The following is an 18,764-nucleotide window of genomic DNA, read 5'->3' as shown; positions in this document are numbered from 1 at the left end:
GACTGAAATAATACTGCAGGAGGAGACTCTTGTTGAGACCATGCAGGCAGATGTTTGTGCTGTGGACAGGAATCCACAAATATACTCAGGTATTTCTCCCAGCTACTTTTGATGGGAGTTTAACACTTTCTATTACTTCCTATAGAGGAAGTAATAGAAAGTGACTGCTTGCAATTCGTAATGACAGCACACAGAGCAGACCATCCCTCTGTTTCTAATACATTAGTTTAATATTAACATATTGTCTTAGCAAATGTCCACTTCTCAACCATAAAGCATAAAAAATCTGACTAATTTGAATGACACTGATTTGAATCTGGCTGATTTGTATGAGACTACTGAGTTTGTTCAATACCTTGCTGAGTTGGAGCCTTTTTGATCAACAACCCATGCCAGAACATTCTTGATAAGGAGCAACCTCAACTGACATTTCCCAACTGCATAAATGTTTAAAAGTGTGCAAATATAATACATATATGATAGTGCTTCAAATCTTGCATCACTTTTTTAAAAAATCACCTTAAATAGGAACTTCTCTTTGTTTTATTTACACTGATTTTGCTTCCATGATTGAAATCTCTGTAAATCCACATGAAGTACTACATTTATCCTTAGTATTTCATGAGCAATTTTGCAATCTAAAGTAAAGCCTACAGTGACTGTTTCCTTTAAAATTTTTGATGTAATTGTGCTATTAACTCCTTCTTCCTGATCAAAAAGGCACTGATTCCTGACCAACTGCCCTTACAGATTAAAATCTAAAAAACTCCATTTCACTCCAGCACAGTTGGCAACACAGTCTTTCATTATTAAAATAATGACATGGCTTCTGTTGTTTTCCTGGGTTAGGAAAGAACATCCCCATTCAAGAACAGCAAATGAGCTCAGGCTTATATTTATACTCATGCTTAATACCTACAGAAACAACAACAAAAAACTCCTGTTTATTTATTGAAATGGGCCTTTTTTTTTTTTTTTTTGAAGATGGAATGATGTTTCTTTGCAGAGCTAGTTCATTCTGCTTATGTTTCCCAAACCATTACTACAGAAAGCCTTATTTCAATAGTAACAGTTTTAGAACTCTCAATATTATTCTTATGCATATAGGAAAGGCTTGATTCTCACCTTATGCTCATAAAAGGTATCAATAAGAGTAATGAAACGACGAGTTTGTGTCCTTTTTGCTATTGTGAGAAGTGGTATGTCACGAACAAACACCGTGTCAAAATGCTTTGATATTTCCAAATAGTCGCTGGCTCCAAGAGGCTGAAAGAAAACAAACCATAAGCAATGGAAACCCATGACAGAATGACACAAACTCTGTATCTTGACATACTACAGTAACAGAAGAGAGCTGTAAAGTCCTGGTCATATTCTTAGTTTTCTTCATTTGTATCTCACTTAAGGAATGTTTGACTGTCCTTAGGAACATGTGCATGTTCATACTCCTGGCTTTACATGAACAGTTGAAGAGTTAAAAATGTGGCTCTCCTGCACCCAGACAACATTATGACCTCTCTTCAACAACCTCAAATAAAATAATCACTATAAACCATAATCCATAGAAGACATGTGATTTCAACCTAAAGCATAAATAATTTGAATAGCTAATAGGATGCTTTCCAACAGAAAGATTTTTAAATGCAAATTCATAGGCTAGTTACTAAATCCTAAGTAGACCTGCATTTAATTCACCCAGGACTAACTCAGACTGAATAAATATCTCATGTTTTAAGTATGGAAAACAAGAGGAAACAGACAAAAATACAATTTTGCAGCAGTTCCTTTGTTCATGGTTTCTCCTGTAATGATGAAATAAAAATCTTCAAGAAGTACTCATTTGTTTCTCTTTCTGTATCTAAACCATCAACAGAAAATACACACTAACAGTAGTAGCTCATTCAAGTACATTACTCTAAAATTATTTTTTCATTACATGGGAGGAATTTTTTTCTTCAAGATCTATCCTATCAGTACCACAGGCAGCACTTTATCATGAGCTATTAAAATTCATACTCCTGAACTTGTTCCATCAGTTTTACTTGTACAAAGTACTTCTGAATCTTGTCTGCAGTCACTACAGAGAGTAAGTTCACCAGCATTTTACATGGTCACAACTCCCTTCCCAGCTAATGACATGTACCATGTGCTGTACCAAGTATAATACTGTTATAAAGCACTGCAATACTCCTACTGTCTTAAAACCAGTAAAGCACAAAATATTTTCTCTAACTGAAATAGTGAGACTAATTTGTTGTAGACCACATGTAACTTCTTAACTAGAACCCTTCTGCAAGAAGTTATTTTAAGCAATCATTAACAGCTGCCCATGAACAGGACTTTGGGTTTTGTTTAGATGCTAGAATAAAAACCTTGTAGAAACAGTCTCTACACAAGCACAGGAAGAAGCCTTGATAGCACTCCAAAAATTCTTCTGAAAATTAATGGGAATAAGCTAACCTTCCAGGCAGGTACTAAAGCCTCTCACTGTCCACCAGCTCTCCCACTTGCAGTCTCATGAATCACCCTGCTTTCCCATTCCCAAGCATGCAACTTCCCTGTAGCATCTACGGAAAAGAATTACTATAAAAACTTTCAATTATTTTGAGCAGTGTTTAAGAGTAGTATATGCTATATTCTCTTGTTAGAATGATATCTAATGCTTATTTTCTCCCTCCATTTCAGTCCCCTAGTTACTACTATGGACTTAGTCATCAAAAACTCATCATCAATGAGGACCACCAGCAAAGCTTCATGCAACACCTCTGGAAAAAACAAAATCCTATCTGAATAAACCAGAGTAGCTGAACTCAAAATGTTCTGATGAAATAAATCAGAAAAAGGCTCAAGAAAGCAGAAGGAACTGATGGATGGAAAAAACACAGAGCAAACTGACTGCCACCAGATACTAGTGATACATCTAGACAGCCAAAGTATCAACTGCAAAAGAAAAGAATGGGACCACTAAAAGCAACACAACCAGGATGCTGCTGAAGATTTTAAGATTAGTTATAAGCAAATAGTTTTGGTAAGGGTAATTTTATTCCATACTTAGGACTGAAGTAGTGTTAAACACAGAGGAGATCAAGTACGCCTGTGTGATGAGTACCTGTGAGGGAGAACAGCAGTGATCTCATTGTACACGAGAAAGGTAAGAATTTCTCATTCCTCCCCTTAGAAAAGAAATTACAGACATCATTGTTATGCTGATTCATTCTTTTATTACATGAAGAGCTCAAGCAATCTTCTGCTGAAACCCAAAACCCTGAGGAATTATTCTGCCCTGTCCCAATGTGACACATTTTCTCACAAAAACCATACCAATACACCCTCCTCATCTGAAAGTATCAGACAATAAAAGCTGATTCCTAAAATAAATAAATATATAACTAAAAATTAAAGCATCCAAACTTCTGCAAAGTGGGCAAACTGAAGTGCTCAACTAATGAGCTATACAGCTAAGAACTTGGTGGGTACCTTTTTAGGTGGATATCTAAACAGGAGAATTAAAAACCTGGGTATTCAGAAGAAAGGAACAGGTGGAAGACAAAAATAAGGCTAATATATTTGAAATGGGAAGAATGGAAGATGTAACACTTATACTGCTTTTCATACAGACATAAAATCACAGTTCATAGAAGGTTACAATATGCATCTTTATCAGTCAAACAGGAATTCAATCCACTTCAGCAGTGCAAAAAGCAAGCAATTCAAGCATTCCTCTAATAAAAGGCATAAAAGGCAGATCATTTCAAGCTTTAACAAGAACTTCTGAAACATCCACACCAACACTAAGTGATAACATTCTGTAAATGTAGGCAGAAATGTGCCTTTGGAGACTCCAAAATCTTACACTCAGAAAGATCTGAGTCTAGCAGCAAAGGAAGTACTTTATTAGAGTAAATTTGGTACCTCCCTGACAAGACTCTAGTGAGACACAACTGAAATGCCAAGTCAGCCATTCTGCTGTTACATATGGCTCACTGACATGAGCTGTAGTCCCTTACATAGAGGAGTTTCTCAAAACTCTCTGCTTTTAGAGTTTAGAGACAGTCCTGGAGATAGGAAGTCCTCTGATTACAGATTAAAGCCCTGTTTTATATACCTCTGACCTTGCTATTGGCCCCAGTTTCCATGCTCCCTTCAAAGCTGGTCTAACCTACCAGTTAACTCTAAATGCTCCAAATGCAAGAGACCATGATGCAGGGGCACCCTGACAGCTTCTCAACTCCCATTCTCACTGGCCCCATGAGGTTGGCATAAGCACCCATGTCCCACCTCTGCCACACAGGAACAGAGACAGGGAGATGGGTTCAAGGCCAGATTGTGCCATTGCTGGAGGCTCTGGCTGTACAGCCCAAGCACTGGCTGGGTCCCAACTGCCAGTAACATCATTTCAGACCAAGCAACAAGACTAGAGGCACACAGTTTTAGACACATAGCACTGTCCTCTGTATAACCCTCCAGGGCTGAAAATTGTTTTGTAAATCTCAACCAACCACAGAAAGTATTTCACTTTAGTTAGCAACATACATTAAGGTATTTCTTCCTCAGAAGTTGCTAGTAAAGCCAGAAATCCTCCTGACATTATACACACACACACACATATATACATATATATATATATACAATTCTCTTACTAAAAGTTTAGCCTGATTAATCTCATCCACTGAATAACACTGTAAAAATACCTTCATTTGGTGTGTGCTTCTGGTACTGTCTGATCTCTTTTGTTTGATCGATTATTGATCAAAACTCAACTGCAGAATACTAACACGTTTATGTAATGACTGTAACTTACCATTTGGTACCATCTCTTTCACATGCTATATTATTTTAAAACACTCAATACAGTAACAGATAAGAATCTTTCTTATGGTATGATTGTTCCTGCATGTGTATATACTCTAAAACTGTTGTGGATTTTTGTTATTAGCTCTGATGTCAAGAGTCAGTATTTTACAGGCATCATACTAATGCAAAACGCATTAGCACAAACATGGGCTACACTCCTGACAAAGTGTTTACTCCACTTCAACCCGCTTGACTGAGTTCTCACCTTCATTTGTTTTTGTTTCTCTGTCTACTTAATGCATTTTCAGCTATCATCATCTCAGTTCAAGTAGGATGTTTATTATTTGGAGCTCTCTGTGGGCTGCTTTAGAGTTAGTCGTCTCCTGATTCTATTATATAGTCCATTTAATTATAGTATAAAGTATCTTTTTCTCTTTGTTGACTCATCAGTGGCCTGGTAGATCACCTTTCAGAAATTGTCTGAAGAACACAGAATGTTTTATATATGACAGAAAAGGATATGTCATCTCAAGAGAATATGTATTTTTTTTGATGTTGCAGGATATTCCAGGACCAATTCCAGCCAATCCTGAAGACTCATGACTAATAGTAACTATAATTTTGTGCAGACACTCAACAGTCCAAAACTTCCTGCAGACAACACCCAGTGTAAGACCAGATAATATTTACAATTTAATCACTAAGTATAAACAAACAAACAAAAAAAAGCTCTTTTGTTTCCAAATGAACAACACACTATCACTAGTGAGGCTCATAAAACAGAGCACTGAGATAATATGTCAACGTCATAATTCCAACAAAGGAACAGAAAAACCCAAGGCATGATATATGATGCCAAAGCATGCTACACTTTAAATAAAAATGGGAGGAGGTAGAGCATAGCTAACTTGGTTAAAAAATTTAAAGCTACTGATGGCAGTGCAAATCATAGAACCATAACACAGTTTGAGTTGGAAGAGCCCTTAAAAGCATCTAGTTCCAACCAGGAGAGCAGGAATCTAAGATCTGTAAACCCTGGAGTGATATTTTCTATATCAAGCACAGCCCCTTGCTATCTCAGATTATCGCACCATAGAATCCTGTTAAGAAGTAATTTTGCTTGTTCTTACAGCAGAAGTTTTTTAGTCACATTTCTCATAGTGGAAATGTGTTTCACATCTTTGCTCTTCTGCTTAAGAAGATGCTTGTAATTTCCTATTCTTTTATTTATTTATGTATTTATTTAAGCAATATGCTCAAAGCTGGCTGAATACTGGAAGCATGGAAAAGGCATGTTTCTGCTCTAAAAGCTCTCACTGCTAAATTTCCAGTTCCAACTCCAAAGTACAGCATTATCAATGAAATGTTCTCCAAAAATAGTTAAGGCTTAAAAAATGTATAGGTCTATTTAAATATTTACACTTACTGTTAAGATTTACATTACCATGATCAAAAAAGTTTTGAAAAAAGAGAAAGAAGTACATTCAAGAATCTAAGGAACGAAAAAAAAAATTAAATTAAAAAGGCAAATCCTAAAAACTCCAATCACCTTCAAAAATTTTGTACTACCTGGTCTATAAAGTACAGGATCTAAACCCTCAAGGTTTATGCAGCTTTCACTGAAAGGAATGCTCTCTAAAAATTAATCTCTGATACACGTAAAACATAAAATAGAAAGATAGTTTGACTAACAATATAACTGTATTGCAATATTTCCACCTGAAATGAGGGTCTTTTTATAAAAAATGCTCATGAATAAGATAAGGCAGATTTTTTGGGGGGGTAGAGAACCTGATTAAATCCTTAAAGCAAATGTAGCTAATAAAAGACAGACTCTCGGTCCAGAGCTTAAGCTGCAAAAAGCTAATCTCTCAGGAATAAAACTAAGATCACAAACTAAAGAAAACTATTATTCTAAAAGATTACTGGAAAAGTGCTCACCTGTGGTATGTTTATTTACACCTACACCTGACAATCCTACAATCCTAAAGATGACACCAAATTATACTGTGGATACATTCAGCAGCTTTTAATGAAGATAGTTCCCTCAAAATTACTCAGAATCATTAAACCACAAATGCAGCTGAGTTATATCATCACATAGGGCAGACATTCAGCTGACTCAAAAACAGACACTTGCATTTCTAAATCACTTGATGCATTTGAAGATGGTAAGTTTTTTCTTTTCTTTTTTTTAAAGCTTAGTTACATCTTTTCCTTTGAAGTGCAAGCTATTCAAGTTAAAAATTACACCTTCCTCCTGGTCTGTACAGTGTGCCTATTGCAATGGAACAACAACCTAACAGAAACTGTTCACCACTTATTTGTTGTGTTAATCTTAACAAAAATTCTATTTTGCCAATTTCAGAAATATTGAATAACTACTCAGAAAAAAAATCACAGTACGATAACCTTTTACAACATACTGATACTAAATTTATTTTCAGGGTTTTAACGCAATCGCATGTTTGCTAATGGCTAGCTCATGTTAAGGCACTGCATCCATCGGTAGTGGGCAGCGGGAGGGAAGATGCATGGGATTAGCCCGTGCAGAGCCCCCAGGCCCCGTGCCCCAGCGCAGGCTCCCCGCCGGAGCGGCGCGCAGCCGGCGCTCCCGGCAGAGGGAGCAGCTGCTGCGCACAAGCCGCGGAGCGCCGGGAGCAGCCGCGGATCTGCGGCTCCCCCGCGCCCTGCGGATCGCACACAACCCACGATGCTGCCCGCGCTACTTACACCGGATCCGACTGCCACAATTACCTGTTTCCAAGGAAAATTTAAAAAGGGAAGTAAAGAAAGAGAACTGGCAGAGAGTGATTTTTCTAAGGTGTAATGAACACTGCTCTTCATGCGTGAGGAACACACTAAAATGGACTAAGACTTGTATTTATACAATCACATGTGTATATATGGGGATTTTGAAACTAAGTTAATATACACATTTTATTTTTAAAGGTATCTGGTGACCTTTAATTAACACATTTAACTCAATGAACAAAGTAAATAAATAAGTTTTACAAGAATCTAACACCGCTGGTAGGGCTTCCCTCATTATACAGATGGACAAACTGCAAGAAAGAAATTAAAGGCCCCAAAGAATGGGAGAAGCCAATGTTAGCATTAAAATTCGGGAGTTGTATGTTCCCTGCTCTGCCTGGTGCCTGTCCCAGCCTCCTCTGGCTATGTTTTATTTTGATGAAAACCAAGTAGAGTCCTCCTAGCTGATTACACTAGGGCTCCATTCTAGCACAGGGTACCTGCTTCATTCCCATGACAAGGACCACCACATGCCACTCTGCCACATAAACCCTACTGTGCCAGGTCTGAAAAACTGCTTCTCCTTTGCTTGAAAGCAACCAAAATAGATCAGTATCCTCTCATCCAGTTTTCTGTTGGTTTTCCACATGCTCACATAGCTAGTAAAGAAAAAAAGCAGTGTATGAATTTGATATTAACAAAGCTAAAACTAGTGATTATCCTCATCTGGGAAAACAGGATTTACAAATTGATGCACACAATAGCTTAGCAAGTCAACTGCATTTCATACCAGCACTGCATAGAACATATACTCTGTATTTTATTTTTATAAACATTACTGGACAACCAGTAATTACCAGTATCTGATGCATTATTTTAGACAGAAATAACTCTTTATACTCTTGACATGAAACAATTTGGTGCTAACACATGAAACAAGAATGAAATATTGTAATACCAAAAAGGTATCAACTCTAACTTCCAAGGTCTCCAGGTATTAATTTAAAAGCAGCTATTATGAAAATTCTACTTAAGCTAGGAGATGTTACAAATAGTATCAGGTTACCAATTGCTGATTTACTATTTTCATCTATTATGTATTAGCTGACATCTCGTGAAATCGTGTGATATCAAAGTGAAAAATGTTTCAGTATTTCCCCTTAAAACAGAATTTTGATTTTATTTCAAAGGAAACTTCAGTGAAATTGGACAGGTTTTACAGGCTGTTCATATAAAATATTGTATTACAGAAATCACTAAGTAATTATCTGAGAAATTTATACCACATCTCCTTAATCCTACACCAGCAAATGTAGATTTTTAGGTCGGGATATTTATCCCTTGGAATGCATTGTAACAGCTACCCAAAACCAGACTAGAAGACAGACAGCAGCAACAAAGTGAAATCAGAGTCACTTGAGTGATAAACTATTTTGCCAACATAACAAAAGCATCTATCCTTTCACATGCTGATTCTTGCAAAAGTTTTTCTTTTTTTCTGAAACCCTTAAGGGTAATGGATAGCCAAAGGAATCAATTAAGCAAGTTTTGAGTACAATGTTGTCCACTCATGCTGCAATGATTACTGACACCCACATGAGCAGCAATACACAACAGTTTCAGAAAACTCAAAAAATACTACTGCACCTCCAAGATTATATTGTAACTTGTAAGTACTTCCATGATGTGGACCAGATATGTCAAATTTGGAAGAAACATTGCTCGGTACGAGCGAAATTTGCTATATACTTCTGTGAAACCCCCTTCAAACCCCAGGAAGTTATATGCCTTGAAAAAACTCAGTCTGAACTGCCTGCACAGATTGATTGCAGACTGAGAAGTACTGCCTACTCCCAGAAGTGTGAGGGGGATAAGAGCTGGTTATTCCCTCGAGATGGACTGGGCACATTCCCCTGCTGGCTGCTGAACTTGTCCACCACATGTGCAGGGGCAGTGAGAGCTGCCAACAGTTAGCAAAGACCCTGACTCCCTCACATCCCTACTTTCAGGCACTTTAAAATCAGGAAAGATCATAGGGTACTTCAACTTCCTGTGTTCTAGAGATGGCTAAGCCAAAAAACTAGTACGTAGCTTAAACACAAAAGCCTCCTCCTAAAATGGAATCCAGTTTTGACCCAATACACAGTAAAAGGAGGCTGTGTCTGCTTAGATTAAAAAAAAAAACCACAAAAAAAACCCACAAAACAAAAGAAACTATCAAAAAAAAGCCCCAAAAGCCAAAACACTAAAACCCCAACCCTTTCCCCAAAATATCACTTCTGTTAAGAAATAAACTGCACATAGCATGTTTTTCTTCATTGCTTCACCCCTCCATACACACAATACTCTGTATTTACAGCAAGTTCGCATTAGCATTTATGTTATATTCAGAAGTCCTGGGGAAGAAAAAAACCTGTTATATTTGGATAAGTATAAAAATGTGCTCATTAGAAGTGCTACAAATAACAAATCTTCAGCAATATTTCTCTTTATAGGTTAGTTAACTAACTTAGCAATCCATTTAACAAATACTTTCTTAAGACTGCATAATGCCACTCCTAATAAGAACAGCATCTCAAAACTCAACCCTTCAAACTCAACCCTTCCTATAAAGTCAGGGAGACTGGAGAATTAATTTCATTTCCATTCTTTAGCCAACCACTGTAGGCATCCAGAATCAGCTTCTCCACTACTCCTCCTGGACTAAAATCTCACCAACAGCCTGCAGTTCCACCCATCATCATAAGCATGTGTGAATTTTACTTATTTGTTTTTTAATACTGACACATAGAGCATTCTTCTAGTGATGTGGAATTTCTCTTGCACTCTAACATTTCTCAAAAATAAAAAGCTAGTCAGAGATCTCAACCTAGTTTTACAGAACTCCAATGATACAAAATGTATTTGCAGGCGATTTTTAGCATATGTTAACTATTTACAGACTGAAAACTATTTCACTATCCTTTAGTACAGTGAGTATTTCACTCTGCTTCACCTAGAACACTTATTTTTTACCAAACCTTTTCTTTTTTTCCATATCGTTATTAAAAGTTCATCCATCTATAGCTAAGAATAAGCCAGAAACATTCAGATAATACAAAACATCAAAAGTCCAAATTTACTTTCATTTTTTATCTGAAGGGACATATTTGCCCCTGACCTTTATTTTATAATTTTCCTGCACTTCATAATTAGTTGGCATTCATTCCATATTATTTGATTCTATCTCAACAGTGACACAGGAAATACTTCTACAATCTTCCTCCTCAGAGAGCCCTTCCTGGGTTTGTGTTGCTCTTTTTGTTGTTTACACTTACTTCCCTTTCTAGTTAGTCACAGTTCCCTTCTGCTTTTGAAAATTACTCTTCCTGAACACTCAAATATGCAACTTCACTGTTTGGAATATTTTTTGGTTTAATTAAATGTTGGAAAATTAAGGTTGTTCCTACACAACACAAATTTCTAGATTAATTCATCACTGTAAGCTCCAACCAAATGACCTTGTACTGGATGTAGTACATTTTATGCTAGAAAATTATAATTTGCAATTTTCTGGCTAATTACATTTCAACTTTTCCTGTGTTTCATCTATAGCATAACATACAATGGTGTATTTTCTTTATATGCTTTTTATAGCCAAGTGCTCAAGGAGCAATCCACCCCATGCTCCATTTTTAACAGATCCCTGTGAGTACTTTTCTTCTGGGTTTGTTAATTAGTAGACTGATATGTACTAAAGAACTTTGTATTAATTAACTTTAAGGCAGGTACCAGTACCTTCAATGTTGCATACTGTTCTCCACCTCTTTTAGCCACTCTGTCTTTCAGGATGTTGTAAGCACCCATTCTGTATTATTTTATGAATTTTCCCACAAGGTTTCAATAATAGCAATTATCTCTCATTTTCCCCTATTAATGAGAGTTTCCCATTTATCATGCTTGTCACCACATCTTAAAACTGTTACAAAACCAACTGCAAATCTTGTTTTCAATTCTGTTACGAGTTTAATGAGCTCCTACAATACCAACTTTAGATTTCATTTCTCTACCTGGAGGCTCTGCTTGAGCTGTCAATTAAGCTTCACCCTGGCTGCACAGGCTACAGAGAGGAAGATTTCCTGCCCCATGTCCCTTCATACAATCTGCCTTCCCATGGGATTCTGTCCCCATGTCCTGCACAAAGCAATCTGCAGATCTGCTCCATGCAAATCCAAAAAAAACCCCTTCAGTATTTTGTTTTGTTAATCTTTTGTTTCATCATGTCTTTTTCAGCTTTCTACTCTCTTTTTTTTTAATAGTAGCAGTTAAGACGCCTGTCAACTTATCTACCATTTGGCTTCACAAGAAGTAGCATATCTTGTTGCTATGTCCCCTACAGATTTCTGCTTTATCCCTCTACAAATCCTCCCACTAATAGCAAGCTTACTGAAACTATATAAATTACTTTATACTTCCTGTAATGTTGAATGTCTCCTCATTTTGGGTTATTTTTTTGCTATAAATCACAGTGCACTCTTCTGGATCCTCCCTATGCCTTCTGTGACATGAGTGGGAGCAATTTCCCTCTCTGACTGTTTAAAAAAAGATACTGAATGTTAAAGTTTTTCCATCAAAAGTTAAAGAATTAATGAAAAAAGGAAGAGGGTTTCATGGCTTGAGAGCTGCATTTTTCCCTTTTTGAATTTTTTTCTTTAGCAGATTTTAATGGCAGCAGGTCAGGTAAACAGAGCAATGGGGCAGACAAGGTCCTAAATGCAGCTTATACTGAGGGAAATTTTCTATAATTACAAAAGTTTACAGTAATGAAAAAAAAATCACAATGGAGGCAACTCTGGCCATTCATCTAAATTTAATAAACAATTCTAAAGTTCATTACTATACTTCTATGCCTATGAAGGGAGCACATTGATACCCCTTACCAAGATACTAATGTAATATTTACGAATATACAAGATGATCTGAATGAATGAAAGATGGCTGAAAAAATCAGCCATGACTCAGGAAGTTGTCAAAATAAAACCATTCTCTGTCTGCCATGTTGTTTTAGTTTTAAGCATGTGATTTTGCTATAAGGAACTACCATAAAATATCTGCAGAAGGCATCTGAATTGAGACAGCAAGATTTCCTAAGTCCTGGGCAATCCAGGTAAGAATACTGCTAAACAAGATTAACATTTCATAAGGGTTCCTTTACTCACTCTGAGTGCAAACCAAGACCCTCAGTTCCATTATGCCAAGATGATCTGAACCCCAAATAACTCCTGAACAGGATGAGAACCTTCAGACCATTGACATGTGAGCTAATCAGAACACTTCTACTTAGAACAACTTACTATCCCATTTAAGTACAAAAGGCATTTACTGGACTAAAGAACTGTAGTAGTATTTGCTACAGCATAGTTTCCCCATGCTTTCAGAGGCACAAGGCAGAACAAGTCTCAAAACACTTAGAAAAGTAAGCTATTCTACCCATGACACACCTTCACTCTTACAAATTACTTACTGGTTTTGTCTGAAACTGAAAACCAACAGTCTAAAACCTACAGTCTGAAACAAAACCAGTGAAATTTCTGTCCAAACAGCTACCAGCTCCATAGCTGCAAGGAAGTGAAAGCATAATGTTATCAGCAAAAGACTGGTCTGCAGCCTGAATCAAAAGTGCTATTGGACCAGCTGAGGGTTGTGATCATTAACAGCAACTTCAGACATCAGTACAAAGATCACTGAAGTTGCACTGAAGTGCAACTCCTGGGGAATTGTCTTCCAACCCACTGGACGTGAAATACAAGGAGAACTTTTCAAGATTCATATCTCACATGTTTAAGCAGAAAATGTGGCAGTATTTAGCAAAATCTGGGATATTTTGAGAAGGCCTGGGATTAAACATTCCTTGGACATGCAGTTTAAACCAAAGCATGGAACAGCAGTGTTACTTTAGTGGTGCCAGGATCAATATTCATTTGCTTGAGTATCAAACTGAAAACCCAGACTACAAAAACAGCATTTGACTGCTATTTACATATTGAGATGTTACCACCATCATCATATACCAGTACTGATGTTAGGCCAGGCATTTATTGTAGTGGGATTTTTTAAGACAATCTGTGATACACCTAAGAGTGAATTTACTGTATCATTAAAAAGAAAATTAGTACGGTTCTTTTGAGGAAAGGGGTTTTTTTCCTCTTAAATTAAAAACATTCCTGTCGATCACATTTCTTTAAAAAGCCTTTTTAATTTAGTGCAACTTGGGAAAATAGCAAGTTTGTGTGGTTTGATTTTTTTTTTAAACTGTGAAAAGTCTGAGCATTAACTGATCTAGATTGGACTGGGTACTCACTCTGTCGCACAGCTCTTCAAATGTGAAGTCTGCAATGGTTCCACACGCTTTATTCAGCCTCAGCTCTCTGCCTTGCACTTTTAGAATCCTTGGTCTAGTTACTATGGGAACATGAACAAAGACTCAATCTTCTCTGGATAATTACTATAAAATTCATCTCTTACAGATAGGAAATGCATAGCTTCATGAATAATAGCACATGATTCAACACATAAATTAGACAAAATGCTGATACAATGACTGCCACTTGAGTGTGGCATCAACCCATATACAGCAATGGAACTTATTAATTGGTCAGTGGAGATTGAGCATTGTGTTCCAAATGTATTCTCTTTCAAGAGAAATTAACTTACGTACAATCATTTTGTTTCTGAGCCAGCTCATCAAACAACTTATCCATGACAGCCTCCACATCAGCTTCACTTGTGCTACAGTGAAAAGAATAATAGAATATGAAATTAATAACACTTGAAGCCAACATCAAACAGCTGCCTGAGCCTGCTTAGCTTTTTGCCCATAAAAAAAAGAGAACAGGATGTTATGCTCTAAATACAAACATTACATTTAGAATACACCTAAAAGTAGAGAATATTAACTCTCAGGTAGATGATTCTGCCTTATTTGCATACACTGAAAGACTTCTGTGTTTTGAGCTGCTTCCAGTAATGAGGCAATACAGGCAGAGCAGATCCATTAACACTATGTGTACACAATGAGAAAAAAGGCATCTGGCTCTATCTTGCATGCAAAGTAATAGCAAATAGATAAGGCAAGGCAAGGCAGTCAAGCACCTAAAGAAGTATCCTTTGAAATTTCTGAGGGGACTTCGTGAAATTAAATGTTTATGCAGATTTTTCTCTTTTTTGGGGGGGGGAGGGGGGGATGCTGTGTCAAGTCAACTGATTGTATTGACCAAACAATTTGAAAAATTAAACTGTGAAATTAAAAGTACCACTGTATGATCTCTGCATTAGCAGTTTTAGTAGTTTCCCAACCTCTGTTCCTAATACTGCTTGAGAAAAGATCAACCACAGATGCTGAAATGCAAAATATTCAGCTGATAGCTGAAGTAAAGTAAAGTTTACATTCATCTTTGGGGCCACAAGAATTAAAAAATAAGTCAAATCAGAGAACTTTTTTTTATTGAATAGGTTAGAGAGCCAGCCTTTCCATGTTTTATTCTTAAAGATGAATAGATAGATAAGATTTCTAAGTGAGATTAGTACATTAATGTTACAGTAGACAACAAACTAGAACTAGGATATATAATGTTTCACTGAAGTTTGTGTAAACTCTTTCAGTGTGAAGTCTTATTTTATAGATCTTGATGCACTGAAGTCACACTGCTTCACACAGTTCTAGACATCTTCTTAAACAACAGATGAATATCAGCTATTAAACAAATACTCTCCTGCTCATTAGGCCTTAAGCACCTTAAAAATGTTAACAGCAGAATTGAAGTAACTACTTTTTAGCTAAAGCTTAATGATGACAAACCTTGTAGATACAAAGAATTTGGGAAAAAAATTTAAAACACACAAAGTTTTAAAAGTGCCATTTCGAAGACTTTAAAAACCTTTTCTGGCTAGGAGATTACATAAAATTCTAGAAGTTTCTCTCAACACTGATATTGGTGATGTATTCCTCTGACAAAATGATAAATTAAAAAGTACAGAACACACCAGAAAAAAGGCCATAAAAGAAGGTAAAGAATGTGTGCACTTGTGTATAAATAAATAAATAAATACTGGTGTCTGTCTTAAGAGAATATGTGCATGTGCATGCATATCAGTAATACAAATTTCAATTGAAAGGCTACCAGAAGAAACAGGTGAATATGATGCTAAGGTGGGTATTTGTACCTAATTGCCAAGAAAGTTTGTTTTCAAAATAGACACCTGAGACTGAGATCGATGAAGTTGCTTTGATTAGGCACCTTGCAATCATGTTACACTGACTGCTCTCAGATGAGTATGAAACAGCTTTAAGTAATCCTTACATATTTAAATGAAGGCAGGATTACACAACATATGAAGCATCAAGAGGATTCATTAAAAAAATGTGACAATGATACTATAGCCATTAAAATAAGAAAATATACATGTTGAACAAGAACATTTTCTTTCGGGGACAAGACTGTTAATTAAATATCAGGAGTCTGTAGCAAAATACTGTACAGTACCTAATTTTAAAACAAAAGGAATCGCCATATACTAAGCTAGTTCTACAGGGTTGAAAGCTCCAATTAACCAGTTTGAATAGAAGAATGAATGAGATTCCCTCAGAAGAAGAAAGGACAAAAAAATAAATACCTAATTCCATTGGCAGGTATGGGGGTTTTTAAATAATCCCCCCCCCCCCCCCTGCTTCCTAATGATTTAAGTGTCAAATTCTGAAGGCAACCAACACCATTCCAATAAAAGACCATAAGACAGAATTATTGCAAATCTCTGCCATTCACTTGATCACATGTTTGACAGCAGAACACAATGGAATATTTTGGCTGGGTACTACTCCTGAACTTGTTTTTATTGCTTCTCCTCTGAGAGCTGATGTCATAGGCACCATGTTTGGCCTATTACAAAAAACCACATTGTTCTCCTTTCTTCAGAGTATGGACAGTGAGAAAAGAATGTGGCAGGTGCTCTCCACAAGTGTCCAAGAAAAGGCCCAGGGAGCAGCACCAGAGGCAGGGACAGCAGCACTCAGAACAGAGAGGTGATGAGCATGATGAGCAACACACGGGTATCAGTGGTGGCTCCAAACTGCTTCTGAGCAGGCACAGCAAAGCACACAGAGCAAGCGGAGCCAGGCAAGAATAGAGAACAAGAGCTGCTTTTCTCAAACTCATACAGCCACAGGTTAAGGATACAGAACTTGCATTGGATCTGTTTTCCATCTATTAAAATTTGTCACTTCCTTTCAAAAGCAGGAAGAGCTACCACTTGTAGTTCTACCAAGGAGTATTCCTCCTTGCAGACAAACAACTACAATATCTAACTTCATTAAAAAGTAGTATGGACACACTTGATTTCAAACACCCATCACAGCGATGAAAGTACCTCACCTTTCTTAATGAAAACATGATTTTTAAATCAGTATTTTAAAGGTACAACCATTATAAATCTAATATTAAGCTACTGCAGTCTGCTTTGCTCAGGTTGTCACTGATTAAATAATATTTCAAGAGAAAATATGAGACAGAAAAATGTTTGTATTGCAAAAATTTCAAAGTAATTAAGAGGATGCTACTATTAGGCAGATTTATGCTGCAACCAGAAACAGAACTGAGAATATATTTTAAAATATATTTATTTGCAAATATAAAATGCTAAAGAAATTTTGTTATCATAAACAATCTGTCAAAACAGAAGGGTGTTGGTTTTTTTAATCCTCAGCATTGGAAACACCCAAAATTAAATGAATCCTTGTCATTGGATTTCTATAAATACTTAATTACTTAAATACAATAAGGATGTTCTTCTATTATAGAGAATTGTGCAATCTCTTACAAGAGGATATTCATTACTTTCTAACCATCTGTCACTTCAGTTCTCCAAACACCACACCTCCCCAAAAAATCTAATTAGTTTTTATTCAGTCACACATTATAAATGATGCTAGTGTGGATATCGAAAATGTAGTTTAATGAAGTTAATATCAAGGCATAATGGAAGGCGGTTTGCTGAACAAAATGGACCAGAAGGCAAAGAAAGGAAAAGTCACACTCTGCTAATTCTACTACACATTTTTCATTTCCCACTGAATAGGAAATTATTGGCTAATAAGAAGGAAAAAGAGAGCAAACACAATATCATAGATAAACTTACAGGTAGTAAAGTTTTCCAGCAGCTGGAAGCACTCGTTTCCTGTAGTCTATTCCAGAATCAAGCTGGATTGTGCTGCAGTATTTCTACAGAGACATAAAAAAAAAAAAGCTTTCCTCAAGCCAAAGCTCTATTTACTATTGTCTGTGATAGAGAGAAGACACACTGCTGTGATAAAGCATCAGCATGAATATCATCTGCAAAACTGAAATTCAAGATCTAAAAGCTTAAGTCTCATTTGCAATTATCAAAGCAAAGAAATAAGCTGAAAATCACTTACATATGCAAAACAACAAGGCCTATCACAAGTCCCTCAACTAAAAAATTAATACAGATTAGAAGCACATGGCATGAAATGAGGGTGGCTGTTACTCATTCTCTCTAGGCACTGCTTTGTTGCAAAAGTAATTATTTTCACACTAAAACATATACATTTTGAAATACAAAATTAGAAGCACTAGAAGTTTAACAGAACACAAACAAATTCTAGCAACAAGTGAAACTACTTCTATTTTATAAGCTAAAAATAATTCATCTTTTCCTTCTAATAAGAAAAGCAAAGAATTTATAATACAATGATCAGATACACGAACAACACCAAGTTTTGCTGCAAAATGGACAAAGGGGGAATAAACAAAGCTCTATATCTAAAAGATTCAATTTCATTTTTGCAATGTCTGAATTATCTCAAAAAGGGTATTTTTTGCTCCCCTTTAAACAACCTGTAAGACTCTAAGTGTGATACAGATGTCCCTGAGTAGTTACAATAATTGCTTCTGTTAGAAAATTTAAAACCAGCTGTACTAAAGTGTGAATTATTTTGATTCAAGGCCTGAGGCTGACAGCAGAATTCTCACTAGTATCAGTAAGATCTAGATTTTACCCCCCCCCCTCAGCAAAGGGAATAGCTCTGCTTCTCTGTTATGACTTCTTCAAACACATAAAAGTTCTGCATGTTATATATAGCAAGAAGCAAAAGAAGCTATAGAAGAAAGAGAGGAAAAGTTTTCGTATTTTAGAAAATACAGCTCTATCAACAATTTAATTAA

The 18,764-nt window shown here is 36.4% G+C and overlaps 1 protein-coding gene across 2 annotated transcripts in view; it reads right to left on the bottom strand.

Annotated features, from left to right (window-relative positions):
• AFG1L (AFG1 like ATPase) overlaps window positions 1-18,764 on the bottom strand; it is a 63,537-nt gene that overhangs the window by 5,911 nt on the left and 38,862 nt on the right. For both annotated transcript variants that reach the window (XM_079298754.1, XM_079298753.1), the window contains exons 8-11: window positions 17,719-17,801; window positions 14,246-14,316; window positions 13,889-13,989; window positions 1,126-1,266 (exon numbers count right to left, since the gene is read on the bottom strand). In XM_079298754.1, the coding sequence (XP_079154880.1) occupies window positions 1,126-1,266; window positions 13,889-13,989; window positions 14,246-14,316; window positions 17,719-17,801 (396 nt within the window). The remainder of the gene's footprint in view (window positions 1-1,125; window positions 1,267-13,888; window positions 13,990-14,245; window positions 14,317-17,718; window positions 17,802-18,764) is intronic.

Source organism: Erithacus rubecula, assembly GCF_903797595.1.
Source record: "Erithacus rubecula genome assembly, chromosome: 2".
Classification (NCBI taxonomy): domain Eukaryota; kingdom Metazoa; phylum Chordata; class Aves; order Passeriformes; family Muscicapidae; genus Erithacus; species Erithacus rubecula.
This window is presented reverse-complemented; position numbering and strand designations above follow the sequence as displayed.